We start from the raw sequence: 18,958 nt of genomic DNA on the forward strand, positions 1-18,958 counted from the left end.
AACTAGTGAAAACAGCAGATCTTCACGCTGCTATTACATGAATAGATCTGCCATTTTCACTACTTAGATGGAGGTCACATGGTTTGACCAAACACTTGTATTGTGTTTGATGGGGGGCAATCAAACACAAATGTTTGGTCAAACCATGCGACTTCCATTGGAAAAGCATTTAGGCGGCCATGAAACACAGACGGAACACAGAATGTTCATTTGATATGTGTGTATGAGGCCCACGCACGCACGCACGCACGCACGCGCGCGCACGCACGCGCACGCACGCGCACGCACGCACGCACGCACGCACACGCACACACACACAGTGCGTACCAGTCTGGGATGTCTGTGCTGCCGATCATGGAGGCCAGGTTGGTGACAGGGTTGCGCGACACACATGCCTTATAGAAGCCTGGGTACTGGCCAATCAGATGACAGGCCAGGAAACCACCGTGGGAACCCCCAGACACTGCGACCTTCTGCTCGTCAAATCCCCCACCTCTCAGAACACTCTCTACGGCAAACTGGTGACACCAGGAAGGAAGCAAGCAAGCAAGAAAGGATATTAGCCCATTAACATTAATAAGACCTGAGGCCACCTTCCAAATCAGTAGTTCTCAAAATTCTTTAAAAAAATAAAAAAGGTATACAAAATTATGGCAGATGTACAAGCTCGTGGCATGAAGTTGCTGTGAGCTTGTATACATCTACCATTTTTGAATAGCCAACGCTAAAATCTAAAAAAGGACTTTCCCGGTCCTATATATTATTATGATCACACACAGTATAATCTGTAAATGTATAGTATACTTCATTGAATGAAACTTGATTTACTTCTTTCTTTCTTATGTAGATATAATTCTATTGTATATACACATCAGATTTAGCGAAATTCATAAAATTCATCTATCTATTTTCTTTTTTCTTTTTTTTTTTAGAAAAAACAAATAACACTGTCCTGGCATAAATAAGGCTATGATCATAATCATGTCAGTGTAATGCATTCGTCATGTTGTCACCTGAACATCCTGGACATCCTGTGTGCCCACGTTGCCAGGAAGGGAGAGGATGCTGTCCTGACCATAACCGATGGAGCCCCGATAGTTCACTGAAACGACACATACAGTACAGTCATAACCGATGGAGCCCTGATAGTTCACTGAAACGACACATACAGTACAGTCATAACCGATGGAGCCCTGATAGTTCACTGAAACACATACAGTACAGTCATAACCGATGGAGCCCTGATAGTTCACTGAAACGACACACACAGTACAGTCATAACCGATGGAGCCGTGATAGTTCACTGAAACACATACAGTACAGTCATAACCGATGGAGCCCTGATAGTTCACTGAAACGACACATACAGTACAGTCATAACCGATGGAGCCCCGATAGTTCACTGAAACGACACATACAGTACAGTCATAACCGATGGAGCCCCGATAGTTCACTGAAACGACACATACAGTACAGTCATAACCGATGGAGCCCTGATAGTTCACTGAAACGACACATACAGTACAGTCATAACCGATGGAGCCCCGATAGTTCACTGAAACGACACATACAGTACAGTCATAACCGATGGAGCCCTGATAGTTCACTGAAACGACACATACAGTACAGTCATAACTGATGGAGCCCTGATAGTTCACTGAAACACATACAGTACAGTCATAACCGATGGAGCCCTGATAGTTCACTGAAACGACACATACAGTACAGTCATAACTGATGGAGCCCCGATAGTTCACTGAAACGACACATACAGTACAGTCATAACCAATGGAGCCCTGATAGTTCACTGAAACGACACATACAGTACAGTCATAACCGATGGAGCCCTGATAGTTCACTGAAACACATACAGTACAGTCATAACTGCGGCCTTTTCAATAGGTCAATGATTCTTTCTCAAACGCCACCACGCCCCCTAAAGCCTCTTTTACCAAAAGATCATGACTAAGGTTTGGATGCCACTGCCATCTGCTCCTAGTGTCTTCTCAATGCAATATATGATAAAAATAATATCATTAGTCTTAACCCATTTTGACCTGAGATCAGATTCTAAAAACGTTAGCTGGAAGCAAACAGCAGCACAACAGCAGCAGCAGCAGCAGGTTCACTCCTCCAACATCTTAGTGCCACAGCTCACTGCAGACAGAGAGTGTGAGCCTTGCTCATCCACTTAAACACAATCTGATCCTATTACGGTACGGTGTCTGTACTCTGTATGTCAATGGATGAAAGTCCCCCGGGTGTCCGAGAGGCCAGCTTTCACACCTGGCAAGCAGCTTACAAGGAATCTTCAACTTACAGTATATACTCCTTCAGAGATATACAATATATATTTATATACACACATCACTGTATCTGAGCAATGCATACTCCTTCTGAAGTCCGAACTTTTCTTCGGAAAAGCAGGTGAACTACAAATTGACGTAATTCTTCCGAGCTTCGGAAATGCAGTCTCAGATAGAAGTCGTGCACCACCAATGCCCTGACTCTTCCAACTAGTTCGGAAGGGGCTACGTATTGGCCTTTAGGACTGTCGTGATCATGACATTTTAGTTGACGATAAATTGTGTTGATGACATTGAACATGTAATAGAGGTATATCATTGCTGCCGGGCAGATATCTTTTATATCCATATTCTAAACTTGTGTTTTTTCGTAAAGTAATGCCCTAGTAAAGTAGCAGTTTTGGGACATATGACAGAGGTGATATTTGTAGACAAACAGGAGAAGGGCGCACACCAGTATTGGTGAGGTGCTTTGGGCGGCCCAAAGCAATGAAACGAACAAAGCAATGAAGAAATGAAACGAACATTTCGACCTGTAAGGTCTTCTTCAGGGAATGGTCTTCTCTCCCTGAAGAAGACCTTACAGGTCGAAACGTTGGTTTCAACTTTTTAATACATTTTCTGCAACGTGGCTATGAGTGTGCAGGCTTTTTCTTCATTTTCTAGAGCTATTTGTGACATGCCTATTACTCACCCATTAATACAGCGAAGCCCATCCTACACAGCACAGAGGAGGACAGGATCCAGTCTGCTACGATCACAGAATGGGGACCACCTACGATACAGATAGATAGATAGATTCTTTATTTCTGTGTCATGCACCAAAGGTGCCCAGCCCACATGGACTTACAGGATACAACACGTAAATCATTGCAGGTAATTAAAACATACAGAATATAAATTTTCCCCCCCTAAGCCTTACATACTGTATGAAATCTGCAAAACAAAAATAATAATAATTCTACGTCTTTCATAATCATCGAACCACAAAAAACGTTAACACACATGACATTTTACAAAATAATAAAAGTCTTAATTCATCAAGTAAAATTAACATTAATTGAATAAATTGCATAGTGGTGGCAGCCATTTTGTGGTGACACAGATAGAAAACCCATCCATTTTATTTCCCATAGAGATTTCCAAAAATATCTAATTTAGTTTAAGATTCTCTGGGTCTTGTTCACGAGTGAGGGGAGGACGGAGAAGGAGATCAGCCAGAGAATCGGAGCGGCAGGGGCGGTATTGCAGTTGCTGTGCCTGTACCGCACTGTTTCGACGAAAAGAGAGTTGAGCCAGAAGGCAGAGCTCTACGTCTACCAAGCAATCTTCATTCCTACTCTCACCTATGGTCATGAAGTGTGGGTCATGACCGAAAGAATAAGGTCACGAATACAAGCGGACGAAATGAGTTTTCTTCGACGGGTGGCTGGCATCTCCCTTAGAGATAGAGTGAGAAGTTCAGTCACACGAGAGAGACTCGGAGTAGAGACGCTGCTTCTTCGCCTGGAAAGGAGCCAGCTTAGGTGGTTCGGACATTTGGTTAGGATGCCTCTCGGGCATCTCCCTAGGGAGGTTCTCGCGGCACGTCCCACTGGGAGGAGACCCCGGGGCAGACCAAGGCGCAGTTGGAGGAAACACATCGACTCACTGGCCTTCGAACGTCTCGGAATCCCCCAAGAGGAAGTCACTAATGTTGCTCTGGAGAGGGAAGTCTGGAGCTCTCTGGTGGAGCCGTTGCCCCTGCGACCAAACTACAGATAAGCGGTTGAAGATGGATGGATGTAAGCCTGGGACCAAGTCATCCAGACTCCTGGTGAATGATGACCATAAAATGGGGCACCACAAAATGGCCTACTATGCCCTATTATTACACTACTATCTCCTATTATTATACTAAAGACACAATATGACAGAAACCCACCATGAGGGGTGACGATGAGAGGCAGCTTCACGCCATCCTTCACCTCGGTCGGTTTGACCAGCAAGGCTTCAAAACCCAGACCAGCTAGAGAATGAACACACACACACACACACACACACACACACACACACACACACACACACACACACACACGCCCCATTGAAGGTTACAAGAATATCATTATCCACATGCAATATACCTCATTGGCCACAGGTGTTCATTGGAGCGTGGCCACATGTCCATGGAAGCAGGAGGTCTCTCCACAATTTAAAAAAACATTCTAACTCACTGAATTCCACGTGTTTTTCACACATTTGGTTTGTTACAAATGCCAGACATGTAGTAATGTTATAGGTCACTTACTGGGTTAAATTGTGTTTTCTAGCACCTTATCTCACTAGACAGCAATGAGCACGTGTGCATGTCTACGGTTGGTCTTACGGTATTGGTCAATGAGCACGTGTGCATGTCTTACGGTATTGGCTGTTGTCTTGGTCTGGGGGAGGGTCAAAGGTCAGGATCTGCCAGCTGATATCCGATTGGCTCTGAGACTCCTCCAGCGTGACCCAGTCCACTTCCTCTGGGGGACACCTCTGTGGCAGGAAGCCCACCCTCTGGGCAACAGGAAGTGACATTGCAACAGATAAAGTGTGTGGTTAAACACATGGATATTAAAAAATAGATGCCTCATTGGCCGCTGCAGTTCGTTGGAGTGATGTGTGTTGAAGGAGGGGCGGAACAATTCACACTGGGGAAGAAGTACGCCGGAAGTGTGGAAGGCACGTTACGTCAAGCCGCCACTCAAGTGATTACTGGCCAATCACAGCGCATCTTTTCCGGGACTTACAGACCCGAACATGGGCTCTGTGACGTTTTGCCCTCCCTTGAGCACATACGCTCCAGAGCCGGAAAGGGCGTCTACGTTTGTGTCTATGGTTAAACATGTGCACCCTATAATCAGTCATCAGGCAGGAAACCACACAGCGGAATCAGAAGTACCCAAACAGGTGGGACCAAAACCAAGCAACGGCAGGAAACAAAAAGTGGAAACCACAAACCGGAATAAGAGTTCTTTCTTTTTCTAGATTTTACCATCCGGATCACACAGCGATTTAGAGAAACAGACCAGACTTTCCTCCGAGGTGGAAAGTCCGGTGACGCGAGGTTAGGGGCTTGCCTGTAAGTTGTGATGAAAGCTTAAGGTCCCTCACCAGGCTGGGTGGGCTGTGTGTTTAACTCTAAAGGCTCCTCACCAGGCTGGGTGGGCCGTGTGTTTAACTCTAAAGGCTCCTCACCAGGCTGGGTGGGCCGTGTGTTTAACTCTAAAGGCTCCTCACCAGGCTGGGTGGGCCGTGTGTTTAACTCTAAAGGCTCCTCACCAGGCTGGGTGGGCCATGTGTTTAACTCTAAAGGCTCCTCACCAGGCTGGGTGGGCCATGTGTTTAACTCTAAAGGCTCCTCACCAGGCTGGGTGGGCTGTGTTTAACTCTAAAGGCTCCTCACCAGGCTGGGTGGGCCATGTGTTTAACTCTAAAGGCTCCTCACCAGGCTGGGTGGGCCATGTGTTTAACTCTAAAGGCCCCTCACCAGGCTGGGTGGGCCATGTGTTTAACTCTAAAGGCCCCTCACCAGGCTGGGTGGGCCGTGTGTTTAACTCTAAAGGCTCCTCACCAGGCTGGGTGGGCCGTGTGTTTAACTCTAAAGGCTCCTCACCAGGCTGGGTGGGCTGTGTTTAACTCTAAAGGCTCCTCACCAGGCTGGGTTTAACTCTAAAGGCTCCTCACCAGGCTGGGTGGGCTGTGTTTAACTCTAAAGGCTCCTTACCAGGCTGGGTGGGCCGTGTGTTTGACTCTAAAGGCCCCTCACCAGGCTGGGTGGGCCGTGTGTTTAACTCTAAAGGCCCCTCACCAGGCTGGGTGGGCCGTGTGTTTAACTCTAAAGGCTCCTCACCAGGCTGGGTGGGCCGTGTGTTTAACTCTAAAGGCTCCTCACCAGGCTGGGTGGGCTGTGTTTAACTCTAAAGGCTCCTCACCAGGCTGGGTTTAACTCTAAAGGCTCCTCACCAGGCTGGGTGGGCTGTGTTTAACTCTAAAGGCTCCTTACCAGGCTGGGTGGGCCGTGTGTTTGACTCTAAAGGCCCCTCACCAGGCTGGGTGGGCTGTGTTTAACTCTAAAGGCTCCTCACCATGGTTGGGTGGGCTGTGTGTTTAACACTAAAGGCTCCTCACCAGGCTGGGTGGGCTGTTTAACTCTAAAGGCTCCTCACCAGGCTGGGTGGGCCGTGTGTTTAACTCTAAAGGCTCCTCACCAGGCTGGGTGGGCCGTGTGTTTAACTCTAAAGGCTCCTCACCAGGCTGGGTGGGCCGTGTGTTTAACTCTAAAGGCTCCTCACCAGGCTGGGTGGGCAGTGTGTTTAACTCTAAAGGCTCCTCACCAGGCTGGGTGGGCTGTGTGTTTAACTCTAAAGGCTCCTCACCAGGCTGGGTGGGCTGTTTAACTCTAAAGGCTCCTCACCAGGCTGGGTGGGCTGTGTTTAACTCTAAAGGCTCCTCACCAGGCTGGGTGGGCCATGTGTTTAACTCTAAAGGCTCCTCACCAGGCTGAGTGGGCCATGTGTTTAACTCTAAAGGCCCCTCACCAGGCTGGGTGGGCCATGTGTTTAACTCTAAAGGCCGGTGACGCGAGGTTAGGGGCTTGCCTGTAAGTTGTGATGAAAGCTTAAGGTCCCTCACCAGGCTGGGTGGGCCATGTGTTTAACTCTAAAGGCTCCTCAACAGGCTGGGTGGGCTGTGTTTAACTCTAAAGGCTCCTCACCAGGCTGGGTGGGCCATGTGTTTAACTCTAAAGGCTCCTCACCAGGCTGGGTGGGCCATGTGTTTAACTCTAAAGGCCCCTCACCAGGCTGGGTGGGCCATGTGTTTAACTCTAAAGGCCGGTGACGCGAGGTTAGGGGCTTGCCTGTAAGTTGTGATGAAAGCTTAAGGTCCCTCACCAGGCTGGGTGGGCCGTGTGTTTAACTCTAAAGGTCCCTCAACAGGCTGGGTGGGCTGTGTTTAACTATAAAGGCTCCTCACCAGGCTGGGTGGGCCATGTGTTTAACTCTAAAGGCCCCTCACCAGGCTGGGTGGGCCATGTGTTTAACTCTAAAGGCCGGTGACGCGAGGTTAGGGGCTTGCCTGTAAGTTGTGATGAAAGCTTAAGGTCCCTCACCAGGCTGGGTGGGCCATGTGTTTAACTCTAAAGGCTCCTCACCAGGCTGGGTGGGCCATGTGTTTAACTATAAAGGCTCCTCACCAGGCTGGGTGGGCCATGTGTTTAACTCTAAAGGCTCCTCACCAGGCTGGGTGGGCCGTGTGTTTAACTCTAAAGGCTCCTCACCTTGGTTGGGTGGGCCGTGTGTTTAACTCTAAAGGTCCCTCACCAGGCTGGGTGGGCCATGTGTTTAACTCTAAAGGCCCCTCACCAGGCTGGGTGGGCCATGTGTTTAACTCTAAAGGCCCCTCACCAGGCTGGGTGGGCCATGTGTTTAACTCTAAAGGTCCCTCACCAGGCTGGGTGGGCCATGTGTTTAACTCTAAAGGCCCCTCACCAGGCTGGGTGGGCCATGTGTTTAACTCTAAAGGTCCCTCACCAGGCTGGGTGGGCCATGTGTTTAACTCTAAAGGCCCCTCACCAGGCTGGGTGGGCCGTGTGTTTAACTCTAAAGGCCCCTCACCAGGCTGGGTGGGCCATGTGTTTAACTATAAAGGCTCCTCACCAGGCTGGGTGGGCCATGTGTTTAACTCTAAAGGCTCCTCACCAGGCTGGGTGGGCCATGTGTTAACTCTAAAGGCTCCTCACCAGGCTGGGTGGGCTGTGTGTTTAACTCTAAAGGCTCCTCACCAGGCTGGGTGGGCCATGTGTTTAACTATAAAGGCTCCTCACCAGGCTGGGTGGGCCATGTGTTTAACTCTAAAGGCTCCTCACCAGGCTGGGTGGGCTGTGTGTTTAACTCTAAAGGCTCCTCACCAGGCTGGGTGGGCCATGTGTTTAACTATAAAGGCTCCTCACCAGGCTGGGTGGGCCATGTGTTTAACTCTAAAGGCTCCTCACCAGGCTGGGTGGGCCGTGTGTTTAACTCTAAAGGCTCCTCACCTTGGTTGGGTGGGCCGTGTGTTTAACTCTAAAGGTCCCTCACCAGGTTGGGTGGGCCGTGTGTTTAACTCTAAAGGCTCCTCACCAGGCTGGGTGGGCCGTGTGTTTAACTCTAAAGGCTCCTCACCAGGCTGGGTGGGCCGTGTGTTTAACTCTAAAGGCCCCTCACCAGGCTGGGTGGGCCATGTGTTAACTCTAAAGGCTCCTCAGCAGGCTGGGTGGGCCATGCGTTTAACTCTAAAGGCTCCTCACCAGGCTGGGTGGGCCATGTGTTTAACTCTAAAGGCTCCTCACCAGGCTGGGTGGGCCATGTGTTTAACTCTAAAGGCTCCTCACCAGGCTGGGTGGGCCATGTGTTTAACTCTAAAGGCTCCTCACCAGGCTGGGTGGGCCATGTGTTTAACTCTAAAGGCCCCTCACCAGGCTGGGTGGGCCATGTGTTTAACTCTAAAGGCTCCTCACCAGGCTGGGTGGGCCATGTGTTTAACTCTAAAGGCTCCTCACCAGGCTGGGTGGGCCATGTGTTTAACTCTAAAGGCTCCTCACCAGGCTGGGTGGGCCGTGTGTTTAACTCTAAAGGCCCCTCACCAGGCTGGGTGGGCCGTGTGTTTAACTCTAAAGGCTCCTCACCAGGCTGGGTGGGCAGTTTGGAGAAGAGCAGCTGATCACCATCAAGTCTCTCTGGATGTTCAGCAGGCACCAGTTTCCAATGTCAGACTCTGTCGGCAAAACAACAAGGACATCATTAGACTCTCCATCTGCTCACAACACCACACAGTTTGCACTGATAGAATCAGATAAATGCCAGCGTGAACATAACAGGGTTCGATTTGCTGCAGGGGATGGAGGTGTGGGGGTGGCAGGGCTGTCACGATTACAATTTTAAGTTGACGACTAATTGTCACACAAATAATTGTGATTAATGATTTAATTGTGTTTATGGCATTGAACATTATGACATGGAAACGATTGACGATTATGACAAAACAATTGCGATTATGTAATAATTGTGACAGGCGGGGCTCTGCGGAAGGAAGGCACATCTGACATTTCCCTTTGCAGTTCTCTTTAGACCCTTGTCCTCTAGACGAGTGGTTCCCAAACGATTTAGCCCACGACTGAAAAGAGAAATGTTCTTAAATATTTGTTTTCTCATTTTTCATTCATTTCTTCATGAAAGTCCTTGTGCAAACCTACAGGGACAGGTGTGTCAGAGCCTGCAAACAAATGCGAATGAGATAAAAAGAGGTCCTTCACTTATAGAGCAGCAGTTTATTCAGCCGAGTGACAACATTTTGGTCTAAACGAACCTTCATCAGATATTTGCGTTTAAACAAAGGCATATGTCCTGAGGAATGGGAAATAGCAAAGATTATTCCATTGCCAAAGAACAGTAAAGAACCTTTCTTAGGTAAAAATAGCAGACCAATAAGTCTATTACCAGCCTTGAGTAAAATTATGGAGAGAATAGTGTATGAACAAATTCAAGAATACTTCTGTAAAAATGATCTAAATACAGTATACCAGCATGCATATAGGAAGGGGCACTCCACAACGACAGCATTAACTCAGATGGCAGACGATTGGATGACTGAAATAGATGATACAAAAATTAGTCGGTGCTGTACTGTTAGATTTAAGTGCAGCATTTGATGTTCTAGATCACACGCTTTTACTGAATAAATTGAGATGTTATGGATTCGAAGCACTTGCTACAGCGTGGATTGAAACTTCTCTCATTGACAGGAAATATACTGTATACTTTAATGGAAGTTATTCTGGGTTGAAGCCAGTGAGTTGTGGTGTGCCTCAGGGAAGTTCTTTGGGTCCGCTTTTATTTTCTATTTTTGTGAATGATCTGCCTTTAATTTTAAAACAGGCCACCGTTGCGATGTACGCGGACGACTCTACAATATATACGTCCTCCAACACATCTAGTGAACTTACAAGAGTTTTAAATTATGAATTAAAACAAATAGAGAAATGGATGAGAATAAATAAACTGGTTCTGAATAAAGAAAAGACAAAATGTACAGTATTGGGTTCAAATCACTCATTAAAAGTTGCACCAACTTTACACGTAACCATAGGGGATACAAATATTGAACAAGTAACCGAAGTTAAGTAAAACTGTTCGGTATTACTGTCGATAATAAAATGTCCTGGAATAATCAAATGGTGAAAAAAATGGGCAGTGCTATAAAACATTGTAGGAAATACTTGCCTAAATACTTAACCAAACAATTAGCACAAGCATTAGTGTTATCCCATTTAGATTACTGTGCAGTGATTTGGTCCAATACAAAAGAAAGTAACAGATTACAGGTGGCCCAAAACAAAGCAGCTCTTATAGTGCTTCAATGCCCATATCGAACAAGAGTAAGTACAATGAACAGTGATCTAGTGTGGTTAAGTGTAAAAAGTGTGAAAAACATCACCACAACTAAAACCCCAGCAATAATTTATAATAATTTATCATTGTTCTCAGATACACATCATTATTTTACTCGGCAGTCATCAGAGGGTCATTTCCTGCTGCCTTTATGTAGAACAAAATGTTAAACAAAGAACAGTCCATTACAGAGCAATGGTGGCATGGAACTCTTTACCTATGTTTTTTGTTTATGAGTTTTAAGAAGAAGCTGGAGTTGTTTTTGTTCACCCAAGAGATGTGAAGGAGATGCATATGAGCTATATATCCCATTATAATGTATATTTACTTCATTATCAATGTTGAAGATTTGATTGTACTGTGGAGCTAGCTATCAAATGTAGTAGACGGATCATGAGTTGTTTTGTGTTGTACTGTTGTGTTGGATGAATGTTGTATGTGAGTGTATGTAATACTATGGAAGAAATGTTTTAATGATGATATGTTTAAGACCCCAGGAAGAATAGCTGCTGTGACTCACAGTAAGCTAATGGGGATCTAATAAATAAATCAAAATTCTCTGATGATGATTAAGGTCGTTTAGACCGAAACGTTGTCACTCAGCTGAAAAAACTGCTGCTCTATAAGTGAAGACAGTGTGCTCTTTTCTTTCGTGAAATTACTGAAAAACATAATTGAATTTTGTCTGCCAAAAACGAGGAACACGAAGGTTTAAATTAGTACCCTAGCCCGCCAAACCCGAGATTCTTGGGTTTGAGCGCTTGTATTCTTTAATCCAGGGGGCCGTTTCTGGTGAATACAAGGGTTTTCAACGGTCTGTAGCAGGCGGGCTGACACTTGCGGTCGCCTTTTTCAACCACCGACCGACACAACAACATCCGGGCAACATCCACACACAGCAGTTTGTCATTGTAATATTCGGTTACGGATATCTGGCTCTTCAAAGTAAGTGTTACGCGCGATAAAACCTTGGCAGTACGCTATCGAGGGATTAATTAATGCTGGCGCGAATTGAGTTAATTCATGAAAATGTTTGCTTTTTTGGGAATGTTTTTTTGAAAATGTTTTTAAATAATAATAAAAAATAAAAAAATGTAGGAAACATAAAAATAAAGGGACCCATAAAAAAAATGTGTCCGCGACCAATAAATGGGTCCCGACCCAGTTTTTGGGAATCAGTGGTCTAGACGGGGTGTTCAGTGTGGTGCAAGAAAGGAATGATGCATTGACTCACTGGAAGTGAGAGAGGTGACGGTCCCCGTGGTCGTATCTATCAGCAGCAGGTCCTATAAAAAGACCAAGGAAAGAGAAGATGAAAAAACACAGACTGACTAAAGACCTACGTCAGCAATTATGACAAAGAAAGCAAGGGAGAACATGCAGCAACAGAGAAGAGTTCCAGAGGCTTAAGCCACGGTAACAGGCTGGTTTCCCTGGTAACTGTTGTAATGTTGGCGCTGGTGGGAAAAGGTACACTCGTATTTTTTACTTAAGTAAAAGTATTAATACTGCAATATACTATACTATAAAATACTCTGTTACAGGTAAATGTCCGGAATGCAATATGTACTTGGAGTAAAAGTATTTGCTTCAAAATGTACTTAAAGCACTCATTGTGCAAAGAATGTACCATTTCACACAAGCTTTCAAATGTACAAAAACATCTTTTGAAAATGGCAGTGAGCTTCTAGATCAGCAATTTTCAAATTGCAAAATGTATATAGGGCTGAAGTGGTTACTGCATGTTTTGGAATAATACAAATCTACAAAGTAACTAAAGTTTTCAAATAATAGTAAAAAATAAAGAGTAAAACTAAAAGTACAATATTTGGATCCAAGATGTAGTGGAGTAGAAGTAAAAGTATTGGAAATACTGTAATAAGTACAAAATTGTGCTTAAGTACAGTACTTTACGCCAGTGGTTCCCAAACTTTGTCATGTCAAGGACCCCCAAATTGACACTCATTAGCAAGCAGCCCCCATTAGAAAAGATATGCCAGCGACCGCCCATAAAAGAAGATTTTTACGGTTCTAACAGTTTCTATCTCTGGGACCCCAGTGTATATTGTAAAATCAAAGTTAATTTAACTCAGAGAGTGTACAAATGGACACGTTAGGGTCCATTTGTTACAGACCCATGTTACAGACCCCCTGGAACTCCCTCAAGGACCCCACTTTGGGAACCACTGCTTTACGCCACTGTACCTTGCGGCCGCGCTGGGGACAGGCGATGAGGACACGTTGGCTGTCTGCAGACCAGCACTGAGGGGACAACTGAGAGCTGTAGATACCAGCGAAACCATCTGCGGACACGCACACGCACACACACACACACACACACACACACACACACACACACACAGTTTGTATGACCAAGTCCTAAATGTGCAGTGTGTGACTCACACACCCTAGCACTGATTGATTTCCAAAACAATTAACGCAAAATGAAATGGCTATGTTCTACTGTACATACTGTACTGCTAACCAGGTGAAGGAATCACAGACTGAGGCTTTAGCCTTTGCGTTCATATGAAATATCCGGGACTATTACGCTTTAATGGAAGATGCTTTTTGAACATTTTGCTAGTTTAACAACTTCAAATGCTCTAATCCTGAATTAATAATCGAAAACAGCCGATCTACAAGCGAAACACGCTTCCATAGAAGACACCCTGGCTTCTGTGGAATCCAAAAATCAGCCGTCTTCAGATTTTACAGGGGCCAGTTTCGAATTGCCCTTTGAGAGCGGTTTTGAAGGAGTCAAGGGATTCGCATGTCTTAATGACTGTTGGTAGGGCGTGTGGACCAGACCCATTGCAAGATGCTGTACTTTGTCGTCGACCCTAAGCCATTCCAGCATGTCTAAGTGGGCAGGGGTGAGGTGGGTGAGGTTCGGTTCCCTGCTGACATGGTGCCGCCCCAGCCCGTACGGAGGAGTACGTGCAGTGACAAATTTCACCCTCCCCGCCCGGCTTCTCTCAATTGTGTTCGTATATAGACCAGTGGTTTTCAACCCTTTTCATATCAAGGTCCAATATTTATTCTGCATTTGAACCACGGACCACCATTTGAACAGATTTTAGCCTCTCAGAACCAAAACGTAGAATATTTTGTTTTTGTTGGTTGGATAACATTTTGTCCACAATTCCATGCTGTATTGATGTGGTACCATAGGAGAGATAACAGGCAAACGATCAAAATAACAATTCTTCTACATTCTCCAATTATGTAGACTTAAGTCATTTTAATCCAAATTAAGTAATGCAGATGTTTAACAATAATTTCACTCTTGAGAGCGTAAAATGAAAAACAATTTTACACCATCAAGATCCAATAATGGTCCATTTGGTTACCAACTCTCCATCATCTAGCTGGGAACCTCCAGGGAACCTCTCAAAGACCACAGGTGGTCACCCGGACCACTGTTTTATCCTTTGGAAAGTTATGTACAAAATAAATATTGTGTTTTTGCCAATAATATTTTAAATCAATTAAAAGAAAAACATACCTGGCCCAGGTCTTGCCACCACATCTACAACCACTGAGGTCTTCTTAGTGTACCAGTCATACTGGGAACAAAATTAAAAACAATCCTCTTCACAAAGTACTCACAAATATTTGACCCTTTCTAGCTATTCATTAGTTATTGCATCGCGGCAGTTACATTTAGTTCAAAATCTATAATTGTACATGTGTTAATAAAACCTGGCCATGACACATTTTATTTGTCTTAATAATAAAACCAGCTAATAAAACCCGAGTCTACAGCCATCTTTACAATGCCCAGTCCGGTTAAAGTCCTGCAGCAGAAGTGTGAAAGATGGCCCGGGTGGCTGGCGTAGCCGTCTGGGCACCTTGGCTGGTAATCCAGTCTGCCAGTGTGCCGCGGGTTCGACTCCCGATCCCGACGGCCTTTACTGCATGTCACCCCCCCCCCCCCATCTCTCTCTCCACATTTCCTGTCAGCCTACTGTATATCAATTGATCAATTTCCACATTCTTCTTTAATCCATTATCCATCTTTTACACCAGAGGTGGCCAGCCATGTCTTATCGATCGAAAGGCTACTACTACGGCTAGGCGATAGGAGTTCAAATCAGTGTCACAATTTATTCAACCTTTCACCTCGATTATGATAAATGTGTGATTAGTGAAAATCTACCAGCTCACCGTTATGCTATTTTTTATCATTTTGTATGCCACCATTGTACAACAAAGTACTGTGTAATACAGGGAGGTAAATCAGAATACCGGTAATCAATTTAGTCGATTACAAAACAAAAATGACAAAATCGACTTGGGAGCCCCGAATTTGATGGTTCAAGGTTCAAGGTTAGCTTTATTGTGGGAAATTGGTTTGCAGCCAGATCATAGTAAAAAATACGCACAACAACATTCAATACAAGACTGAGATCTAAGAACAGGGCACTAGAGACAGAGAATTCATGACATTCAAAACTGTGAACTGTTAATGCGTTGAGTGTTTGTTGGGACTAACGATTTAACACCCATTCTGTATCCTCCATGCAATGTGTGGTGTCGTGTACTCTTTCAGAACACAGGCGTTCATCTGGTCTTACCATACAGAGCTTGCTGCACTGCATGTGTGGACCATAGACGTCACACTCCAGGTAGACGATTCTACACAGGTCTGGACTGAGCCTCGGGGAGCACACTGCACTGGTGCCCGACGACAGCTGCTCTAAAAAGGACACGACAGAGATAATGTCAGTATGAGATTATAGATTTTAGGGGCGACTGTGGCTCAAGAGGTAGAGCAGGTCGTCCAATGATCCATGGGTCGGCGGTTCGAATCCCGGCTCCTCCTGTCTACATGTCGAAGTGTCCTTGGGCAAGACACTGAACCCCAAATTGCTCCCGATGTGCTGGTTGGTACCTTGCAAGGCTTCCGCCGCAATCGGTGTATGAATGTGTGTGTGAATGGGTGAATGTAATGCACAATCTATGTAAAGCGCCTTGGATAAAGGTGCTATATAAATGCACCATTTACCATTTATAGAACTTAGATGCTCGATGGCAAGCATCACCTATTAAGACCTGAGACTTAAGTTCTGACATAGTTTTCTGAAAAACCTATGTTCATATATCAGTGGTTCTCTAACTACACTCTAAGGACCCCAAAGATTATATGTAATTGGCCGCCGACCCCCCATCTGAAAATACGTTGTTCCAAGGACTAGAAGCAAATATTTGAGTTAAAAACGTTCAGAAAAATGTGAAAGAATATACATTCAAAGATTTGCACACATTTTCACGATCTTTCAAAAATAGCAGATCTACAAGCTCGTATCGTGGCACTCGGTGCCACGCTGAGCTTGTAGATCTGCCAATTTTTCAACAGCTAAAGTTTTAAATAATGTTTAAAGTGGTTAAAAGCTAAGGCGACACAGGTCACAGGTCTGACATGGGTTTAAAACAGAACAGAGTACTGTGTACTTACCACATTTCCCTCCTGTAAGATCCACATAGAACAGAGACGACCTGTTGACGCACAGGGGGGGAAAAAAAGGGGAAGATCGGGGATTTCAAGCTAAACGATTCTCACCACAGAATGTTTCAATTCCTCCCTTGGAGGAGATTCAGAGAGTCAGATGACTTTCCACATGTGAGGTGTTCACACACCTGTCATAATCTCCATGGTTAGATGTCCACTAGCTATGCCATTACTGTAACTGAAAGGTGATTGATTGAGAGCGGCTGAAGATTTAAATCAAATATCTTTTTGTCAATTCACTTTTTTTTTACTTTGTGTTTATTTATTTTTCCGTTACCACACATCATTGCCAGCCCAGATTGGACACCAAACTCTTTTAGCTCTAGACCCAAAAGAGACATTATTTTACGACGTGTTGTGAGCTCGTATATCTTGCCACGTACTTCTTACACACACACACACACACACCACACACCACACACCACACACACACACAACCCTTGCCTAAAGCCCAAACCACACCAAAGTGTCGAGACGGGACGAGATGTTTTTTTAACACATTGGATCATAAGGACGGGTATACTCGTCCTTGATATCGTGTTTGATATCGCTATAAGAAAGCCCCGCTGCGCTTCATCTTTGGAATCGCTCCGGTTGCTATGGCGGCTTGCTAAGGCCTCGCCAGCACTGCTTCTCTTTCTCCATAGCCATTAGCTTCTGCATTAGCCGCGGCCTTTGCACGCTCTTTTCTCGGAAACTACGGCGCTGTCCATGGTTTTGAACAAATCGACGATGTTCGGAGGTCATTTGTGATTATCCGGTGATCGCGATTGGAACATTGGCGTTTTTAGCTTGGGATTGGCCTATTTTAGCTTGCTAGCATTAACGCTAATAATTTAGCATCCAAGATGGAAGCCAAAACCGACTAAAACAGATTCTGATCCGGTGGCACCCAAGCACCACCACTTCCGGCCACCAGGTGGCACTCAATGTGTTAAGGTCAACTACATCAAAGCAACTCATTGAGTTGCATTGGTGTGGTTGACCTTAAAACGGTTTTGTCCCAAGGAGTCCCTACCAGTGTGGTTTGGGCTTTTTTTTTTACAGTACTCTTCTTTTTTACTCCTCTCTCCACATGACTCACCTCCTGTTGGGGCAGTACTTGAGGCCCAGTCTGAACGGCTCGTGCCACCAGCCCACAAAAACCACGCCTGTGTCACCAGGAGCCCAAAACGCCTGCCGACACACAGAGAGAGAGAGAGAGAAACAGAAAGAGAGAACTTAGTAAGTACAAATACACAACAATCTAGCATAGCGCTGTTGTCGACCAGAAACCTCTTATAACCATATTTTTAGTGTTTACTTTCAATTTGTCTGCCTCCAACTTTGGTTAAAGGGGCATTCCACTCATTTTCAACATTTTACCATGTCATTAATATACCTTAGAGCTGTTGTGTGGAAATAATAACATGGTAATAACATGGTGAATCACATCTTGATGATGTCATCAAGATGTGTTTCACCATGTTAATGATTTTTTTCATAATTACAGTTCTAGGAAACACAGAATGGGGGGGACCTTTTTTATTATTTCCACACAACAGCTCTAAGGTATATTAATGACATGGTAAAATGTTGAAAATGGGTGGTTTTCCCCTTTAATGTACACAGTGCAAACTGATCCATGGATCAGGATCATAGTGACTAACAATAGAGCAGTGGCTTTCATCCCTCTTCATATCAAGGGAGGCCCACATTTATTCTGCATTTGAGGCACGGACCACCATTTGATAAGATTTTGCCTCGCAGACCCAAAACTTAGAATATTTTGTTGTCTTTGGATAACATTTTTATGGCCAACGTTTTTGGCCAGGGACCCCCAGAAATACTTTGGCAATGTCTCGGGACCCCCGCATGTACTATGTGTACTATATGTAAACTCTTCTTTTTTTTTTTTAAATAATTTGGGCCCCCAAATTATTTTCAAAATGGTCGCGACCCACGGGTTGAGAACCCCTGCACTAGAGCACCAAATCAGATTGGGTACTATATGACCCGTCTCGCCTGACCTGTCCAGGGGAAATGTCCTCAGGTATTCCCTCCAGCACGGAGACATTGCTGCCCTCAATGTCGAGCACGCAGAGCACCGGGCAGCTCTTACTGACCAGAGCCTCTCCCCAGTCCTCGTAGAAGACAAACTGCTCCCCCTGTTGGAGCACAATGGTAAACACATACCATAAGCAAACCGTTAAGATGTGATCTTAACCCCTTTTGGTGTTAGCATTATGTTATGTTATGCTTTAGCTATTGAAAAATAGCAGATCTACAAGCTCATAGCGCGCCACCGAGTGGCGCGCTACGAGCTTGTAGGTCTGCTATTTTAAAAAAAATCGAAGAACGACTGACATAGAAACATAGCTCTTTCAGAAAACTGTCAGGATGTAGAAGACATTTTTAGAATCTGATCTCAGGTCAAAATGGGTTAAAAATACAGACCTTTGTGGCTTCTTCTTTCTTCCCCATTTTCAGAGTGTCCTCCTCATCTCCAGTGGAGGACGACTCTGGTGACTCCGTCTAAAAACAGAAAATTAAATGAATTACTAATGCTTGGTCGTCATTTCACTTGGTCGAGTGAAAAGTACTATATTTGCCGCCGACATGTAGTGGAGAGGTATACCTCTTTTTTTTATCAAGGTCCATTATTAATTTTCCATTTGAGCCGAAACCACCATTTGATGAGATTTAGC

At 45.0% G+C, this 18,958-nt stretch overlaps 1 protein-coding gene across 2 annotated transcripts in view; it reads right to left on the minus strand.

Annotated features, from left to right (window-relative positions):
* Positions 1 to 18,958, minus strand: part of LOC306935681 (acylamino-acid-releasing enzyme-like) — a 30,335-nt gene that overhangs the window by 4,205 nt on the left and 7,172 nt on the right. For both annotated transcript variants that reach the window (XM_079518848.1, XM_079518849.1), the window contains exons 7-20: positions 18,708 to 18,785; positions 18,281 to 18,418; positions 17,356 to 17,447; positions 16,218 to 16,258; positions 15,337 to 15,458; positions 14,265 to 14,325; positions 12,962 to 13,059; positions 11,991 to 12,042; positions 8,995 to 9,083; positions 4,706 to 4,844; positions 4,231 to 4,314; positions 3,001 to 3,081; positions 1,014 to 1,102; positions 328 to 518 (exon numbers count right to left, since the gene is read on the minus strand). In XM_079518848.1, coding sequence (XP_079374974.1) covers positions 328 to 518; positions 1,014 to 1,102; positions 3,001 to 3,081; positions 4,231 to 4,314; positions 4,706 to 4,844; positions 8,995 to 9,083; positions 11,991 to 12,042; positions 12,962 to 13,059; positions 14,265 to 14,325; positions 15,337 to 15,458; positions 16,218 to 16,258; positions 17,356 to 17,447; positions 18,281 to 18,418; positions 18,708 to 18,785 — 1,355 coding nt within the window. The remainder of the gene's footprint in view (positions 1 to 327; positions 519 to 1,013; positions 1,103 to 3,000; positions 3,082 to 4,230; positions 4,315 to 4,705; positions 4,845 to 8,994; positions 9,084 to 11,990; positions 12,043 to 12,961; positions 13,060 to 14,264; positions 14,326 to 15,336; positions 15,459 to 16,217; positions 16,259 to 17,355; positions 17,448 to 18,280; positions 18,419 to 18,707; positions 18,786 to 18,958) is intronic.

This window comes from Electrona antarctica (assembly GCF_951216825.1).
Source record: "Electrona antarctica genome assembly, chromosome: 2".
Lineage (NCBI taxonomy): Eukaryota > Metazoa > Chordata > Actinopteri > Myctophiformes > Myctophidae > Electrona > Electrona antarctica.